Source organism: Lepidochelys kempii, chromosome 7 (assembly GCF_965140265.1).
Source record: "Lepidochelys kempii isolate rLepKem1 chromosome 7, rLepKem1.hap2, whole genome shotgun sequence".
Classification (NCBI taxonomy): Eukaryota; Metazoa; Chordata; order Testudines; family Cheloniidae; genus Lepidochelys; species Lepidochelys kempii.
In genome coordinates, this window is record NC_133262.1 from 36,692,895 (window position 1) to 36,713,352 (window position 20,458).

Consider the following 20,458-nt stretch of genomic DNA (forward strand, 5'->3'; position numbering starts at 1 on the left):
TAAACTAGGGGAGTTTTCTAAATATTTCCCACCACTACTAACACTAGTTCAGCTCTATTTGTGTTAGCAACATTGGCAGCTGTAGCACAGACAGGTTGCCAGCCACTGTTGCTGTCATAAGCACCACATTGATTAGATATACTCTGAGCAGAGTTAGATGACATGGTGGTTAAAACTCCAGTTAACAGTCTCCACAAGCACTTCCAACATTGTTACCACTGTGGAAATGAACTGGTGTTAGCAGCAGTGCGAAATTTCTAGAACATTTCACAAGTGTAGACCAAGCCTTTCAGCCAAGTTGCTTCACAGCCCCAGAAACAGTTCTTGAATCTTTGAAAACACAATGCCATAGAAATCTTTAATAGAAAAGTGGAGTAGGGGAATGGAAACAATTCACCCCACATTAAAACCTTTCTCCTGAGTCTATGTTTCTAATTATTTGGAGAGTCTACCTTTCTCTGTGTCTGAATTTAGAAAGAAAACGTGCTATTTTTAGTGAATCTGTACTCCCGCTACTTGTGACTGGGTTCCGAGTCCCTAAGGTCACAACACGTTCAATGTCATTCTGCACAATCAAGGTTCTACTGGGGCCGCAGGCTAATCAGTGTGGCTTAGTGTCTCATTACCATCTCTTCACTATGCACAACATATTGTCCCTGCACAAAGACGCTGAGAGTCTGTTAAATATTTATTTATAGTAACAAGGGCCAAAACCAGTTAATACAGATTTTAAAATATTCAGCTGAAAGTAAGACAAAGTCATGGTCACAGAGCAGGCTGACACTTCCACATGAAGACTGTGTTAAGCAATAAACTAAATTACTAGTAAATTAAGTTTGCCCTTTTCAATTGTCAAACTAATAAAGAGCCACAAGGCAGACATATGTAAACCACCCCCTCAAAATTCATTACTATTCACAAATCTTGAACTGTGCTGAAAGCAAACAAATTACAGGGCGGAAAAAGCACTTAAAAGGCATTTTAAAGCTTTGTATGTATGTTATGTAGTTAAAGGCTATTTGGACAATATGGTTTTTCTTCTATTCTTGAAGAGCTCAATTTTGCATACACAGTGCTTATATACTTCCTGCTATCATTCCGTAATAAAGCCAAAGTTATTTCTGTAAAGATATTAATCTCAGCACCAAAACTGAGAAAGGACAATCAATTTACAGCCATACAATCTAGTTAACTCAATTTCAGCTTTGCTTTCATAAGCCTTCATAGACCACAGGCTCATTGCTTGGCCATCAACATTTTATTTGGAGCAGTTTGGCTGTGTGTCAATTATTTGCATATAAGCAGGTAAGAATAAAATAAACATTTTCAAATATATATTTGCTCATGAAGGAGGAGTCATTATGATATTTGGGATAAATAAGTCTGTAAAAATTTGACTTCCTTTCTGTTTTTTCTGCCAACATCAAATTGTGTATTAGAATGGATTAAATGTAAGTGCTATGCATGTCTATAGCCCAGGTAAATAGTTAATGTAAAATGTCACTCTTAAAAACATACTCATTTAACTTCGATAAATGGCTATGGTTACCTCCATACTTGCAGCAGACTAAGCTTAAACTTTCCTGTATCTATCTTGTAGGGAAGACCTAGAATATTGCAAAGACTGAGGTAAAGCTATGTAGTTATCTAACGCAATTGACAAGTGTTTTAAAGAGTGATCATTCCAACAATAAATAATGGTAAAAATGTGACCAAATGTGAGAAAAGCCAGCAAATACATAATCAGGGATGCCTTCTGGGCAAAATTCTCCTCTCTCATCTGTCCAGGCAATCCACTCAGGAAAGCAGAGTATAAGAGTCAAGTTTAATGAGGCTCTCATAGAAGAATTTAGCCTGTCTCCTTATTGTATGCAGCTGTTCTATTTTTGCATGGTTGGGTATATTGGGGATGAACAGAACTACTCTCCCATCAGTGTGCACATGTAAACCACACAGACCCAGCTCTGCTCTTCCATTAATATGATCAATTAACTCGCATTGTGATCCATTCTGTAGTTCCTTTCTGCTCAGAGCTCTCTTTGAAGTCAATGGGGCTTCCCCATGGAGCAGCTATAGAACGGTGACAATTAATGATAATGGGACTTACTCATGTGGGGAGACTTCATGTCAGCATTAAGTTTTCAAGTTGGTGGAAGGAAGTTAAGGTCAGGAATAAGTTCCACATCCAAGTATGTGATTTGACTGGTGAATTTGGATTATTTTCTATGGGAAGAAGTCAGGAGTTCTGAGAGGAGCATACATTTTGATTGTCTGCAGTTCATTTGTGTAATTTTTAAAGTTGACAGGGGTTTTGCCCAGTTCCAGCCTATACATATGTACATATCAGTGCCTTCTATTCCAAAGTTGCTCGGCTGATATCAAAGAGGCCTAGATGAGCTCTGATTTTCATTGCTGGCAATTCCAGTGCTAGGCTGAACAACAGAGGGCAGTGTTCTGAAATGCTCAGTAAAATAAAATATACTGACAGCTGTAGTACATAAAACAATAGTAGGAGCTGTGTGAAAGCTTCCTCTTCTTTTACCTCTAACACAGATGGAAAAAAGACCAAAATAGAGCTGGTTGGAATGTCTTCATCAAAAAGTATTTTCAGAGAAAACTGGCTTTTCATTGCAAATGAGTATATTCACAAAAATATATTTTGATAATATATTCCATGTGTTCATCTATTTATTCATTTACTTAGGAAAACCTGGAGACCAAAATGTTTTTGGTTAAAATATTTTATTTCTGTTCTTTTTTAAAATTTGGTATTTAAAAAAATCAGTTTTTGAAACCACTTTGATTTCCAAACACCAAAAAATTTGTTTTGGTTTCCATGTCAGTTTTTAGCCTAAAAAGCTATACATTTTCATGAGTGATTTTGACAAAAACAGGAAGAAAAGTCCACAAAAAGGTATTTTTTCATCCAGCGTTAGCCAGAAGATTTAAGTTTGTGTAAATGTACATTTGTATGAATTTCAAGTGTTTTTGCTGTATATTTCATATGCCCTCTTGCAATGTTTTTAAAACATTGAGACCTGACCACAAATATGCCTAGGAAAACAAAAATGCCTAACTATGTTTAATGCAGTGTTGTTGTAACTGTGTTGGTCCCAGGATATTAGAAAGACAAGGTGGGTGAGGTAATATCTTTTATTAGACCCACTTCTGTTGGTGAGAGAGACAAGCTTTTGAGCTCACACAGAACTCTTCCAATAAAGATATTACCTCACCCACCTTGTCTCTCTAACTATGTTTAAAACATTTCTTCAGCATATACCATTGTAAACATGAGAATCACTGTCAATTATTTTTTCTAAATAGATTCATAATTATTTTTTTTAAAAGCTCGTGGTTATTGACATTATAAAAATGTGAATTAAAAACTAGTAATAATCCTGGCAAGAAAAACCTAATACTTTTAAACTTTTGATGACTTTTATGTTTTTAATACTTTGTCAAATAATTGTTTTAATATTTTGTACCTTTATTCTTTTGTTACTATCTCAGGAGCTCGTTGGAAACAAGAAGCAGCATCTCAACTGATCCACTAAGGTACTGTTAATTAATATATAGGTTAAATATAGAACACAAATAGCAAGCTCAGCATCTGTTCTATTTCAAAACACTAAGCGCACAGCATACAATCTTAATTTCTAATACAAAGCTGGGAAAGGAATGATTTGATTATTTACCAAACCTCACATGTAGTATCAGAGAACATAAAGGATAGTTTCCCCCTCCCTACAAACATGAGGTACTTGAAAGCTTCCAACATTAAACATTGTGCATTCTTACACACATTGTTTGTGTCCATGCATGCATGCACATGTGTCTGTGTGTGCACATATGAAAAAAACACACTAATGCCTGTAAAACCCCATCCTATGTTGAAGGGAGGTTTGGCCTTTTGTGCTGGTTATATACCACTTTTTAATGAGTGGTGCTGATGGTTGCATCTGGATTCCTGTGGTTTCCCCCTTGCTCAGCATTCCACGAAGACCACATCAGAAGGTGCTTTCATATAAATCTTTGCAGTACCTTCCATTTTACTTTGATCACTGTATTTAATCTGGAAACAATGTTGGCACCATTAATGTTCGATATTAAAGGGGCACTGGTGCTCCCTGGTCATACAGTTACACGCTAAAGGATGCATCAAAAAAAGAAGCACGCTTCGTTTGGTTAATCTGGGGCAGAATCACTTTCTCTTAAAAGAAAAAGCTGGTGATTGTTTTCAAGAAAGCCTGCCTTTTGGGTTGGTCTGCGAGAGGACATGTGTTTTGCTGTGCCTAACCTGATTTGAACCAGAAAGTAATTGAAAGCTGTCCATTCTGTTTGAAATAACTCAAACTAAAGGGCCCCATGGCTATTTAAGCTCCTGTTGTTTTCAAAGCATGTGAATTATTGTAAGTAAAGTGATCAAATGAGTCAGGGTTCCTAAAAAATACAGTAAAATCTTTCTAAAACATCACTGTCCCCTCACTCTCCTCATTGCTGGCATAAGAGCACTGGGTGATACTCAGCCCTAACTCCAGTGCCATTCAAATAGTCATGGATTGGCTTGCACACAGTTTCCCAGTCTGTATCATCACTCAGATACAGTTTCTGGTTTTGCCTTTTCCCTATTGCTCTGCAACCTCATTTTATCTCAGGGCATCATGTGGCTGGTGTGTGATGTGGCATTCACTGGGAGCGAGTTACCAGAAACAATCATTGCAGCAGGCATTGTTCTGGATTAAGTAAATCTTTGTGCAAGGGGCAGGTTTAATGCAATAATTTGTGTCTTTTGGGATTACTTCCCCTGGGCAGATGACAACAAGGAGAATTTAGGGAGTAGTAAATGAAGGAAGAAAGGGAGAAAAAAATCTAACAGCTGAAAAAGGAATGAGGAATTCTTTATGAACAGTGTCAATAACACTCTTAATAAAATATCTGTCCTTTAGTTTGGGGTCCATTTAGAAATGCACAGGGGAGACAAATAAATTGACATTTTTATATAATTGTTTTATAAAACTGTTTCCCCAAATCCTTTTTTAAAACTAGACCTCATGATTAATATTCAGTATGTCCATTATCTTTACCCAGTGGGAGTATGAAAGATAGTAAGTTCATATTACGTGAATCAAATAATAAGCACTGCTAACATATTATTCTTTTTGCATTGTTTTTCTTGACTTACACTCTCAATTCCCAGTGTTATTTTGTTGAACCTGCTAACAGAGAGATGCTGTCTGGTGTGCATTCCCTGATTTACGTCCTTGTATTTCCAGTCAATAGTCTTATAACAACTGGCACTATTATAGTATCTTTATCACCAGATACTATAAAAAGGCAACAGTTATGATTGGAGATCTTAGGGCTTTTCCCTTTTCTGCTCGTCTCCCTTTACCCAAACTCTGTATAAAGCCACTCACTGAACTATTGTAAACAGATTTTCATGAGAATATTTGTCTTATTGTCTCAAAACTGTCAGTGATTCCAGGTATGCTTTGCAAAGAACATGTATGCAGATGGAGAGTTATACAAAACCTTACAAATTAAGACCAAGGCCAGGTTTCGATCTCACAAAACCAAACCAAGGTCACTAAGGTTTTGCAATCCTCCCCTCTCCTCTGCCTCCAAAACAAAATTTGGTAGCACATAGGGCATGGTGAATGATGGATATATCCACATCTTTCCAGTAAATGTACCCCTCCATTTCATGGTGTAAGTGAGGGGAAACAAATGGAGATAGTGCACTGTTTTCTTGTATTTTTTTTTTCAAAGCTAAGGCAAGGGCACATAATTTTTTCAAGATGACAATGTGTTTTTTTTTAATTGCTGCTTTTGAACTACTAGTAAATGCAGTTCCAGAGCTCCAAGTGAACAAAGCAATCAGGAAAAGATATGTTAGTTTCACATCTAATAGGAGTTTCTCTAAGGTAGCTGTTTTATATAAGGGCTAAATGATACTGGAGAAATAACTTGCAAAATCTAGTGTATATTAATAAGGTCAGGGCCTGATTTAGGAGTGCTAATACAATAATCCATGAGGCTGATTCTTAAAGCTCTTTGGTCACAAAATGGGATGAAGCAAAAGAAAGATTTCTGTTATTGAACATGGTGTGGACAACATCTCATCAGTTTGCTCAAACAAATCTACCACTGGTAGACCATAAAATAAGGTACATGCAGTGGTGCAAGTGAGCCGGTATGGACAGGTGCACTGTACCATTAAGACATTTAGTGCCGGTACACCATACCAGACACATTTTCAAGAATGAATTGTAGAAACCTGCGTGGATACAAATTTATACCTGCATATATCTGCGGATAGAAATTGTTATCCGCTGAACCGCAGGGCTCTCCTGGGAACCGCAGCGGTGAAAGGAGCAGAACGTGGGGCTGCCGCTCCCAGAAGCCAGCACCCCGTGCTGGCAGCTTCTCTGGCACAGCTGTACTGCCCCCAGCCCTGCCCCCAACCCTGTCCTCCAGTGGGGCGGTACAGACCCCAGACAGGAGATGCAGCTGCGTTGAAGGGCTGGGGGCAGGGCTAGGCGTGATACAGCCACAACAGAGGAGCTGCCAGCGTGGGGCACTGGCTCCTGCGAGTGGCGGCCCCACATGCTGCTCCTTCCACCGCTGCAGTTCCCGGGAGAGCCCTGCAGTTCGGTGGATACCGATTTCTATCTGGGATATCCGCATTCACGGGTATAAATTTGTATCCGTGCAGGGCTCTAGTCACGGAACATATTTTGTAAGGAGGGGCAGGGGGTCGGTACCATACTGGTAAGAGTTAAAATCTACTTGCACCACTTGGTACATGATTTCTTTTAACTCACTGAATTTCCCAACAGACACACAATATTCTTCCAGGGATGCTGTGCTGTCTGCATGTCCATGTGCTATACCTTCCTGGTGTCTTTTGTCCCACCACTAACATAACAGATCTGCCTTCCAAGAAGATGTGACTAGCTCTGCATGCCAGGCATCATGCATTTGTGAGAACATCTAGTACCATTTCCATTTTGTATGTATCTGGTATAGAACACCAGGGGGCAGGGGCTGAGCTCAGTTGCACCAGAATATCATAGATCCAGACTCTTCATTTGATTAGATTTTTTGTTTTAGTCTTATACAAATTCCATACCAAAGGGCGTCCTGTGACTACATTGGATTAATTCCTTTGACTACATTAGTCTAGATTTACATGACAGTACCTGAGATTAGATTTGGGTCCATAATAATTAAAATATCACTACTACCATTATAATTCTGCTCACGTTCATTATGAAGGGGCCTTCATGCAAGTTGTTATGCTGTCTCGCAGTAAGTATTATATTTTGCATAAGTTGTCCTCTGCTATATATTGCATCAGAACAACTGACCTATGCACCCAGACATTTTGAAGCGGGCCCTGCCGTCTTCCACCCAGTATCTGATGTGGTATGGTTTCCTAATAACTGAGTCTTAGCATTAGACCCTGAACTTATTGATCAGTTCAGACCCTGAATTCTGGTCTTACCCAGAAATAATGCCAAACTTTCCAAAATTAAAACATTCAAGCCTTGATTTTGTGACTGACCTCAGGGTTTCCTTTTATCATAAGCAATCTGCCAGTGGTTTGTAGTTTAAAGAATAGGGGTACAGAGAAGATATTCAGGAGCAAAAACCATCACAATGAATTTCCTGCTATTTCAGCTCAGAATGATTTGATGCCTCAGAGCCCTAATAAATGAAGATGAAGGATAATGTCAACCTAAATTATGTGTCTGTGGGATCACATACCCTACGTCAGAATTGTTTAAAACAAAAGAAATCTGTTTTGGGGTATTAGAGCATTCCAAGAGTCAATGTACTGTTGAAATGCTGAACACAAAGGAAAATTTGAGGTTTCTTCATTAATCTATACATTTGTCTATGGTGCACATCACTGCAGTGTTTGGGCACCTCACAAACGTCAATGACATTATCCTCTGAACATCCCATGAGATAGGGAAATATTCTTTATCTTTTACATTCCATTATGCCAGTGGGGAAGTGAGGCTCTGAGAGATTTCAGTGACTTTCCACCAGTCACTCCAGAAGTCTGGCAGAACCAGGAATAGAAACCTGTCCTCTAGAATCCCCTTCCAGTGCCTTAACCACAAAAACATCCATCCTTACACACTTTGTTCAAGGAGCAATTCTGTGTGTACTCTGAGGCTCGAGCTGTGGTGGCTTTAGGCCTGTAAGTCATCATCACAGGACCTTTGTAGCCACATAGGACCTTCCACAGCCAGCAGCCCAAAAGCATACACCCAGACTGCCACATAGAATGTCGTCCATGTTTCCCCACCCACAATCTCATCCAAGGCTGATGCACACAGGTTGTGAAACAAAGTGAATGCTATAACGGCCCCTTCTTACTCCCAAGCCACACTTTGGCCCCATAACATTAAACCAGGGCTAATGGCATTCTAATGGCTAATCACAGCTAATGGCGATTCAGGGTAGATATTGCTTCTTGGAATTCTGCAAGGTTTAAGCAAATTAGAGATCTCCTATTGCAGGCTTGCAAAATTGAATTTGCCCACTTGCCTAGGTGAGTGGGTAATTCTACTGGGCCAGTAAAGTATCATTAAGCTTTAAGACGCTCAGATGCCTAAATAAACAGTCGAATTTGTAACATACATTTTTCATGTAAAGTGTGGTTCAGTGATTGCTTAATTTTCATGACAATTTTCAAGGCTGTCCTATTGTCATGCAAGCAAGTGTAGCTAGCTCTAAGTTCATGCTGTATTTATTTTATAGCGCAATCTCTCTCACTAGTAGTATGTTTGAGTGCAGCCTCACTACTCCATAGATTGTCAAGACAACCATCGCTAAAGGAGGATTTTGTACTGTATGTTTTCAACTTTGCCAGTCTTTTTAATGGCCACTTTAGAAGGGCCGGTTAAAGCACTCAGCACACTGCTGCCAGACCTGCCTCCACACACTGAAAGTATAAATGAATATGGAGATGCTGCACAGTGCTCTCTTAGGGTTACAATGCTGAAGCTGCACCACATCCAAAAATTGCTACACGAATTTTCATTAGGCCTATGAATTCTAAGACAAAGAAAGTAGCAGTAAAATGCCTCTTTCAAAGAACCAGTTTTATATCTAGGCTGAGCGTGAGAGGAAGCTTAATGTTTTTCATTACTTGTTTTCCAGGGGAAAAGATGAAGAGCGTGTGGAGAACATAGTGGTTTTGCTTTACAAAAGTTCTAATTAGCATTTTCCGTGCATGCAGTACAGGATAATCAGTATTAGTTTCTGTCAGAAAATTCATAGACAAGTAGCTTTTACTCACTGAAAGTTGGGGATTTAAAAATATGTAATTAAGGGGAGAAACACAGTAATTTCTTCTGGAAAGGTTATCACTAGCAGAGAAAGAAATTGCCATACAGTGTGAGCAGGAAAAAGAAGTGTTTTCTGAAAGCTGTGTCATTTCAGGAGCAAATGTTTTGATGGTGTCCTACTGGCTCAATAGTCTGGCAGATATTACCCTCTTTTCTTGTGATCCAGGTGAATAATTTTTGTTTAAATTGTGGGGTGAGTTTGGTGGGTTTTATGAGCTTTTCAAGCAAAAGACTAAATATTACAGTTTTCGGAAAAACTAAAAGTAAATTTTAATAGTTTTCCCTGCTTCATTTATTTTATCTTTAGCTGGACAAAATTTATAATTTCTTCTAGTTTCTGTTTCTGTTAGCAACAGAAGGCCAAATTCCCCTCTCCTTAACACCCCCACTCCTTGCAGTGATCTAACTCAGATGTAGTCAGTGAAGTAGCACCAGTGAAACAGAGGGGAGAGTTTGCTTATTACCATTAGGTATCAAACCCAGTGGTGCTGAAATTCAGCCTGTACTCATGTAAAACTATCATGTAATGTGGGAGCTGTTCTTGTTAATTCAAATTCAAAAGCTGGAATGGAAAAAAATAATATAAGTTTAATTTTCCTCTAACATGTCTGCGTAATTTCCTTGCTTGAAAATAGCCAGATTAATAAAGTCAGGGGGAGCATCGTTTGAGTAAGGACCACAAGATTTGGCTTTCATATTATGTAGGATTGTTATAGGGGTCTGCTTTTCAAAGGTAACCAGTAAAACAACTCCAGCTGTACTCTCTCTGAGATCATTTCTACAGTACCAACCTCACTGTCAGTGGGAAACAACTAATAAGAGATAAACACTGCGGGGGGAGAAAATGATAAGGTTCCTTTAAAAGAGACGTGCATCCTGTTCATACTGACTCCTGCAAGTTATACACAGGTTTGTGGTTTGCTCTATTAATTTAGATGGAATAAAAGACCCAAAGAGTCAAAGGTGTTAACATGACTCTGTAAGTGTGTCCAGCCTTAAACTGTTTTAAACAAGGTTAGGGTTTGGTATATAGAGACCTTGGTTTGTTAGTTTCCTGGCAAACCCACTAAGCAACCCATGCATAGAGTTTAGAAATTTATTAACTAAGTTACATAAAAGAAGAAGAGTTACAATGCAGTTCAAAATTGAAATTGAATGATTACGCAAAACAATCTTAACCAAACCTGTCAAAGTCCCTTTTTAAGAGAGGACATCCATTAGTCTCCCCTGCTTACTTGGGCAACCCTTCTTGATGGGAAGGAAAGGGTTTGTGTTGTTGCTCAGTTCTGAGATGTGAAGGATGGTAACTCTTCCTGTTTTTAACAGACCAACAGACAGACATGAGGGGGAGAAAGAGACAGGATAGTAAAAGTGGAGGAAATATGACTTTTGCTGACGTTCTCAGGATTCCAGGGCCAGGTCAGATGGAGGCTGAGGGTTGGCAGGTCAGCTGCAACAGCAGTGCACTGGACTCTGGCTCTTCTCCTGGTCAGGGGTCTGAGATATCATCTGGTCCCTCTCCTTTACCGGTGTCTCTTATTCTGGACAGAACTGGCTAGAGCTGGTTGTACTGTTTCCTCTCCCTGTGCTGGAGCCATTGGTACAGTTGACCACAGGATCAGATTTTATGACAAGCTGAATGAGGGGGGATAGGAGGAAAAATAGTGGGACAGAAAGGAACACACAAGGTAAGGGGAGACAAGCAGGATCTCATGTGTCCCTGACTGGAGTCTCCGCTGATGCAGTGGTGATGACCAGCTATTCCCACTAGTGTGCCAAAGTCTGGACTTCCCGATGATTGATTGTGGCAATCTTTGGAGCCCCAGGGGAGAGGGAAAAGTCCCTGGGGCAAAGCAGGATGGAGTCCTAACAGCCCTCCTGCTCCTCCAAGAATTCCCCAGTTGGTTCACATGTCCTCACCCCCAAAAGTCTCTTTTTAAGAGTCCCAGAAAGGGGGTGACGGATGGACTAACTTGTTCACCAATCAGGCCTAACTTCTGACGTACAAAGTTTAGTCCGTTAACATCCACCCACACTTTCTTTGTTTGCCAGGTATGGTCTCAACACAGGCCTGGAATTATATCAGTAAAGCCCTTTGTTTAGACTAATTCAGTCTTTCTGTTTTTCACTTTTATTAATTTATACAAACTTCTCTAACAGTCTAAGTTGGACTTCCATAATCTTTTCCCAGCACCCTTTGTTATTACAGGTAATTGAGCCATTTTATAAACTTCCATCCATCTTCCCACAGTTAGGCTCACAACTGGAGTAGGTCTTCTAGGTCCCAGTTATTACAACATATTTCTTCATGCTTTCTGCAGCCAATTTCTGGGTTGTGCATTTATTTGTGTGGAAACATAGGATGCAAACAACAGCATGAAACTGTTTTATAGATACCTGTATCAAGACATCGCAAAAAGAAAAGGAGTACTTGTGGCACCTTAGAAACTAACCAATTTATTTGAGCATGAGCTTTCGTGAGCTCTGTGAAGACAGACTAACACGGCTGTTACTCTGAAAAATGTATCAAGACATATTTTTGATGTTTGTGTTTGTTTTATTGTTAATAAAACAATTGCTTACTGAAATACATGCAGTCACATTTCAAATAAATCTATATGAAGCAATTTTCTAGAAGCTGGAAAGCACGAACGTAAGCAAACAGAGAGAGTGTGACTGAGTAATACCAGAAACCAAAACACAGAATCCCTAAATATAGTTTATTATCCAGGCACTTGGGGAATTAGATATGCCACAAGCAGAAGAACCTTCATTTTAGAGCATCAAACCATTTTACAACAATGACAAATTAAACTGCTACAGGTCATATTTTTCAAAAGTGACTTAGGCACTTAGGATCCTAAGTCTTCTTGACTTCAGTGTGATGTAGGCTCCTAAGTCACTTTGTTACTTTTGAAAAATGTATCCTAGATTCTCCTTATTGATGTATTTTCAAACAACTCTACAAAATGAGAAGTCTGCATATACCTATTTCCACTGCCAAAATCACAGCTAGTAGAAGAGTAAAAGTCACAGCAGTTTGAATGCAAAAAACAAGATTACACTCTGGCTTTCCAACAAGGCATTTGTTTTTGCTGGTAATGTCTATCATTTGCTACAGATATTGTACTTGGCTATCCCTTCCCCAAAAAATATATGGCACAATTGTGCCATCCTTGCTTCCACCGAATGATGTCTTTTTCCATTGAAATCAGTGGAACTGCTTGCAGAGTAAGCTACTACTCAAAGTGAAAAACGGTGACAGAATTGGGCCCCATAGTGTCTCTTAAAAGATAAGAGTCCAAATGGTTTGATGTTCTAAAAAGGCAGAAAAGGAAAGCTGCTTTTGTCATGCCTGTTCTAGCCAAGGGATTTTAATAGAAAATGCCACTAATTTTGACATTTATTTTCTTAAAGCAGCTCACTGTTAATTGCTTCTGTGCTCCCTTCAGAATAAAAATGGGTTTGGATTTCCACTGTAACTAAATGACAACTAGCTGTTATTTTGCATTTCAGCTCATTAGTCCAGCCCCAAATTCACTCTCAGCTGATGAGGTTGCTATGAGTGCCTGAGCATTGCTTGTTACAGAGACATTTCCCTGCAAGCCAATGAAAAGCTGTCATCAAGGTTCCATTTTAGATTTTATCAATGTGTTTCTGTTGCCCTAGCAACTGGAATCAGCCTATCTCAGCGAGGCTTTATCTTGCTGGCTTTTATAGCTGGGAGCTTGCCCCACTGTGCACCATGTGGTTCAGATGATTAGTTTTTCTTCACACAGACCTAACTGGCTAAGTGTATTGGGAATAAGATAAGCATAATTTATTTTGTGAGTGGGGAGGGTCCACACTTTTGCTTGTCATTTTTTCCCCTGTCATAAGGAAACCCACATTTTTCATAGGTGCTGGCAGACAATGGAACAGATGTGATTCACACCAGAGGAGCTGACTAAAACAGTTGTATGCTGCTAGAAAACTGAGGAGTTTCCATAGGATGGGATGTTAACACTACTGTGATTATAGGGCAGTTGTTCTCAGATTGATTGGGATAATTGCTTGCATTTTCCTAAGGGCTGTGAGCTTCAAGGATGCTTTCCAGGGGGGCCATCAAGAATCCTAACTGGAATATATACTAATTGTTTGTCCAAAGAGCTTTCAGAATGGCCTAAAATAGCAAAAAGGAGAAGTTGGATTTCTGTGTAATAACAGCTACATTGATTGTGTTTGGAGACATTTGGAAAGATAGACTGAAATCAGGCTCAAAGAGCGCAGTAAATGAATTTCTAGCCTTTGTGCTACTGTCTCTTTGTATTAAAGTAGTGTAACAGTGCAGGTGCTGTGCCATGTGGATGGGTCGCTCCGTACACGGGTAGCAATTAGAAACACTTATGCTGCAGCAATAAGGCGGGGGGAAATTGGATTTGAGTCAGTCAAATCAAAATTTAAAAAGTACTGTGTGTTTAAAAAAATAGCCAACGAGCTGCAGGCTACAGTTGCTGCAGTAGAACTATTTGAAAATGCTGAAGTTGAAGGCCTTCTGCTTGGATTACTGGCAGTTTTTATGTCTCCAGCCTCTTCATGGTTTCTATAAAAGGTAAGAAAACATTAACTTTGAAATGCTTTTTCAGAACTGGATGGCTGCACATCGTGCCACCAGTGCATTTACTTGCCTCTTCTGTTCAACTCTTGAAAGGCAGGAGAAAAAGGGAGTGGTGCGGCAATTAATGGGAACTTGTGGCAAATACTGTAAAGCTGCTTATTATTTCATTAGCTGACACCCCTTTTGTGCCTGCAAATGCAGAAGGTGATAGTGTTTGTTGTTAACATTTGCTGTAAATCAGATTAACTCAAAAGTAATGCGTGAATTTGAGTGCTACCTGGTTATTTTATTCTCAGGTATAGTAGCTGCTGCTGTTTAGTTTAGGAACCCTAAATAGCATGAGGAGATTGGGATGTAATGGAATTTTATGTAATGATGATAAGACTTTTTCTTGCAGGAATATTTGATAATACTACATTTCATGTTTCTTTTCTGATAACAGAATCAATGCACATCACAGTCATTCAAAGCAATGGCACTTCTCCCAGGCAGGTCTGACAGAAAGCTTAAATGATTGATAGTGAATAGTGATCATAAAGAATAGGGAAGGGTGTCAGATGCGTTGAGCTTGCCTATTCATGGAAGAGCAAAATAAGCAATTCCATTTAATGCGTACACTGAACTTACCCTGATGCGGTTTTTTATCTAAACTTCGGATTGCTCACTCTTTGGGATATGTTTATTAAATGGGGAAAACTCTATGCAGCTGAACTTTCTTTTTGGAGATCCACAATCAACCCAAAATGGTGTTCATTTGATGGTTAACAAATTTGGTGTGATTCTTTAAAATAGCATTCTGTCTTTCTTCTGTACACTTTGTATTGCCAGCTTCTATTATCAGCCCACAGAAAGTGCTTTGTACTAAATGCTAATTGCAGCTGAATTTATCATGCAGTGAAGAAGGGAACTATTCTGATCATTTTCAAGGAATTAGGTCTCCCCCCCATCCCACAATTCAGTATTCTGTCCAATAGGATCCTCAGCTGTGACTGTTTGCCTGAAGGAGATCTGTTTATACTCCTGTTTTTGTTGTTTGTTTTTTCATGAGCTTTGTTTTAAGTAGAAAGATTCCAAAGTTAGTCATATGCTTCAGGAGATTTAATGTCCCTACAAATGAAATAGGACGTGTTATATTCTCCTGCATGGGACAACTTGACCTAATACTTTCCCCCCAGCCTATTGTGATGTCTTCCTTTTATGCTAATAAACTACATAATGTGATAGAGATACTGCCAGATTCTTTTGAGGTGGATAGTCAAATACATCTCAACTATAGCTTTATGTTTTGTGTGCCTGGCTAATTCTCAGGTGTGTTACAAACTGCCTACCCCATAGCTGCCTTATTTCTCTCGGTAGATGGCCTGAACAGTAGCCATGGGGCTACTATGTTCATTTCCATCAAGACTATTCATTTGTTTGTCACCAAAACCAGTGTGAACTCAGGTCCTGATTCTGTAATTGCATCTACGGAAGTGGACACAGGGGTCCACCCAGGCAGATATGGCCAGAAAGATCCAACGGGAGAGCGATGGCAAAAAATCACGGAAAACTGACAACTTTCTTACACTTTGTAGAAATAAAAGAGGTTAAAAACAAAGCCAACAACAAAACCTTAATTTCTCACTAAAACAGAGTGACAAAATGCGAAGTACTGATTAAAAATATATGCCTCACTTTCACTTTAAATTTTTCTTCATTAGTGATTTTAAATTAGCTTAAAATGTTCTTGGAATAGAGCCAAATGCTGGCTATAAAAAAGGAATATATCTGTAATTTAAATTAAGTAACCCAAAATGGAAACTTGATTAACACTTGCCTTACATAGTGCTCAGCACATGAGCTTTTGGCAGGAGCATTATTTCTCACCTGGTCTATGTTGTGCTGATGGCTGTGGGGAAGGGAGAGGGAGCGAGAGGGTACTTCAAGGAACCTTGGCAGGGACTTGACAGGATACAGACCTTACAGGTGGTGCTCCCTTGAGCTCTAGGTGTGGGGCCTGGCTAACATGCCCAGTGACCATCTGTGGTCCTAGGAGAACACAGTGAGGCATCGTGGGGAGGCGGGTTCAAATCCTCAGCCTGGTCCACCATGCAACTGGAGTGCCCTTGGCAGAAGACGTTTTTCACAGCAACACTTGAGAGTACTGCAGAACACGTTGTCCCTCTTGTCCCTTAGCCACGCTGCTCGGCACCCACATCTCGCTTTCATAAGTATAGCTGAGCAAGCGGTTTGCAGCAAGTAGTGTAACGTCTTCTTTTTCTGTTTGTGGCGTGTCTCAGCAGAGTGTGATTTTTCTGCTCACATTTATGCATTATTCAAAATGATTAAGCAACATTAATAGCACTCTGGCCTACTCTTCCACGTTCAGTAACCAGCTGTGTTACTTCGTTGCTATTGGTCAGTAACGTCATAACTGTATTGTCTCTGTTTCCTGACTGGATGAGTATTCTTATTTGGCCTGGTATTGCAACAGGATTTGCTAGCACTAACTCTTCCACCTAGGTGGAATCTCACTGACCTCAAAGGGACTCCATGAAGGGTCAGTTACAAGATGAGGGGGTCACATGTAATACTGTAAGGCTACTATGGTGTTGGGTGTATGCCTGTGCGCAGCACAGAGATGAAAATAATCAAGTTTCTGGTATGAGTGCTCATGAAAATGCCCTGGCCAGTATTTCAACTGCAGACTTGAGATTCACTTCTGTGAGCGTTTGTGCTCATGGAGCTGTTGGTACAATTCCCCCAGAGTGAAAGCTGTCTGTGTGCAGAGGCCCAGCACAGGGTCGGTGCACCACTTAAGCCCTATTTGTGGGTTTATGTGGGCCTTAGTTAACGCATAAGCTTCGTGTTGACCCTTTGATGGGTGTATTTCACTCATCTGGCATACTTGGGCCCTTAGTCTCTTTGTATCCTTTTTATTTGGCACAGTATATCCAGAGGGGCACAGTATGTTAAATCAATCACATTGTGGGTGGAGAGATGCCCTTTTAGTTTACATCTGCCCAAAGATACAGTATTGACTGAAATCCTGGCTTTGTTGACATCAAAGGAGTTTTGCCATTAACATCAGTGAGGCCAGGATTTCACCCATAGTATCTTTCATGGCATAAAACATTTAGTCTTCCATTTAAAAGAAACAGTTAAAATGATTCCCTGTTGAGTAATGACAGGGATGCCTCAAGTAATTTTGTGTTCCTGCCCTAATAAACTGCTTTTGTCTGAGTCACAGTAAGTGGCTTGCTGTACACAGCAAGTTTATGAACAATACTTAATCCATTAACTGATGATCGTTTCTGTAAAACTCAAATTTCCTGTCTCTCTTCTTGATGACAAAATACTGGCTAATTTATGATCAATGCCATAGCCCTTAGTTGTATTGGCGAGATTTCAACACTCTTTGAATTTAAAGGGCACAGGCATAGTAAATATCCTTCCATGATGGATTATAGCCCAAAATGAACAAATCACTCCTGATTTTTTTATGGGTATTTGAGGATGAATGTGTCCTATTTAATCAGATGATTACAATGATGAATTGCAGACCCACGTGACTTTACTTCAGGTGTAGAGTGTGAAAGTGAAGATTCCTTTTAGTTCAGCCACTCTTCTGGTGCATCATAATGTGCATCTACCAGGTGGCGTGTAATAGCCCAAGTGAGAAATGTTACCATTAGCACTGTATTAAAGATAAAGCATAAGGTGAGAAAATCTGTCACTGGCTATGAGAAAAGTGGGGTCTGTAACCTTTATTCAGGCTCAGTTCTCCTCAGTACCAGACAATTAGATATAAAAAATCAACTAGCCACACTTCTTTTAATGACAGGTTTCAGAGTAACAGCCGTGTTAGTCTGTATTCGCAAAAAGAAAAGGAGTACTTGTGGCACCTTAGAGACTAACCAATTTATTTGAGCATGAGCTTTCATGAGGTACAGCTCACTTCATTGAAAACTCACTCACGAAAGCTCATGCTCAAATAAATTGGTTAGTCTCTAAGGTGCCACAGGTACTCCTTTTCTTTTTACTTCTTTTAATGTACTGTACTCCAGTCCAGTTGCTTGACGCTGTAGTTTATTTTTTTAAACAGTGAAATTATTTAACAAGGAACTGAAAAATACCATTGCATGGACAATATCTGAGCCTACTTCTTCTTAAACAAGCATAAATCCCTGTTACAGAACAGCCAAGAGCTTTTTTAACAAGCTTCACTTTCGAGACATCCCAGTGGATGAATATGGGATTGTATGGTAGGTGAGAGAGACATCTTTTAGGCCTTCCACAGGTTCAGAAATCAGGGATTAACTAGAATTATGTTTCCAACTAGGAATTATAACAACATTCTTTCAGGCCATGATTCAGGAAAGACTTAAGCACATGCTTAAGTTCATCTGTGTTCAGGTCAGCCCTGAAGAAGTGTTCACATGTAAGTATGTGCTTAAATTCCATTAAGGTGTTTCAGTGGTTGTCCTAAATAAAGATGCTCTCCTGAATCAGGCCTTAATTACAGGCAGCATGTAACTTACCATAAAAACATTCACCCTATCCAACTCTGTTGTCTAGTACTTGTAGCAGTTGAGGCCATTAGAGAAATCACTAGCCTTAGTTTAGACGCAGTTTGTAAGAAAGGCATAGATGCTCTAGATTGTTATTGTCCTGCAGTTTTATTCTTTGTTTAAAAACATGCTTCATTGGTTGTTATGGAGCCCTGGTACTTATTGGCTGTACCTAGGTACTGTTATTAATATTTCTAGGACAATGTTAAGTTGCCAGAGATATGCAAGATAACTTGGCTATTACACAAACAATAAGGAACTATGAAAGTTGTATTAACTGATTTTTGTTTAACAGAAAGTAAGCAGTTGCTATTACACAATTACAAATGGAATGAAGTTTTCGAATTTATTCTTATTATAAAAGAAAGTGGTAAGGTAAAGGGGAAAACGGTATCTAGAGTAGTTATCTGCAATATCAAAAGGTCCATCCAGGGAACACTAACCATAAACTACTCTAAGAAGACAAAATACAGTCACAATTGCTGTGGAGAGAGAGAGAGAATACTCTGGTCACCTGTGTGTGACACAGAGTCACACAAAACCAAACAACTTTGCCCTGCGCCTCCTCCAAGGCCCCACCCCTTCTCTGAGACCCCGCTCACTCCATTCCCCTCTCCCTCTGTCGCTCGCTCTCCCCACCCTCCCTCCCTCCCTCATTTTCACCGGGCTAGCTCAGGACGTTGGGGTGTGAGAGGGGGTGAGGGCTCCTGCTGGGGCCGTGGGCTTCAGAGTGAGGCCAGAAATGAGGAGTTCAGGGTGCGGGAGAGGGCTTCAGGCTGAGGCAGTGGGAGGGGGTGAGGGCTCTGGCTGGGGGTGCAGACTCTGGAGTGGGGCTGGGGATGAGGGTTTTGTGGTGTTGGAGGGTGCTCCAGGCTGGGACTGAGGTGTTTAGAGGGTGGGAGGGGGATCAGGTCTGGGGCAGGGGGTTAGGGTGGGGGGTGAGGGCTCCGGCTGGGGGTGTGGGCTTGGGTGGGGCTGGGGATAAGGGGTTTGGAGTGCGGAAGGATGCTCCAGGCTGGGATCGTTTGGAGGGCAGGAGGGGGATCAGGGGTGCAGGCTCCAGGTGGCACTTACCTCAAGCAGCTCCCGTAAGCAGCGGCATGTCCCTCCTGTGGCTCCTACATGGAGGTGTGGCCAGGCAACTCTGCGCACTGCCCCATCCACAGACGCCACCACCACAGCTCCCATTGGCTGCAGTTCCTGGCCAATGGGAGCTGCAGAGTTGGTGCTTGGGGTGGGGGCAGTGTGCAGAGCCCCCTGGCTGCCCCTACGCATAAGAGATGGAGCAGGAAACATGCTGCTGCTTCCAGGAGCCGTGCGAAGCCACAGCAGGTAGGGAACCTGCTTTAGTCCTGCTGCGCTGCCTACCAGACTTTTAACAGCCTGGTCAACAGTGCTGACTGGAGCCACCAGGGTCCTTTTTCAACTGGGTGTTCCGGTTGAAAACTGGACACCTGGCAACCCTAGTGTGTGTATGTATGCACACACACACACTTCATAGTCCACAAGACTTTCCCTTGCTTTTAGAGATTAGTGTCAATTGGATTATTATCTTTCTGTTCTCTTAAATAAGGAGTTACTCTCCTTAAGATTGCTGTCTATCCTGAGTAAACCAATGGCAAAGATGGTGGAAAAATAACTGAAATTTTGTCTTGAACTTGTATCTAGAGTTCACTATATATGTTACTAGGAACAAACAGTTTGACAGTGACTTCATCCAGAACAAGGCTGAGTCATAACGCCTCAGTGCAGCTCTCTAGGGAGGTTAATGTTTGGCAAATTTGCTGTGAAGTAGAGAACAGCTGAGAGTATGAAATCTCTCTTCTGCCCCATAAAATCTACCATCCCTTCATGGGGTTATTACAGTGCATACAGCACATGTTGCAGAACTCTTCTCATTTCAATATAGAAAATGATAGGGTGAAACCCACCAAAAATAAGTGTCT

General features: G+C 40.5%; 1 protein-coding gene across 15 annotated transcripts in view; it reads left to right on the forward strand.

Annotated features, from left to right (window-relative positions):
• Nucleotides 1-20,458, forward strand: part of IQSEC1 (IQ motif and Sec7 domain ArfGEF 1) — a 718,643-nt gene that overhangs the window by 456,552 nt on the left and 241,633 nt on the right. For 13 of the 15 annotated variants that reach the window (XM_073352194.1, XM_073352208.1, XM_073352210.1 and 10 more), the window contains one exon: nt 3,511-3,555. The exons of 1 other annotated variant lie outside the window; for it this stretch is intronic. In XM_073352194.1, the coding sequence (XP_073208295.1) occupies nt 3,511-3,555 (45 nt within the window). Of the gene's footprint in view, nt 1-3,510; nt 3,556-13,937; nt 13,957-20,458 lie in introns of those variants that run through there. One more of the 15 variants, XM_073352212.1, reaches the window with a different exon arrangement.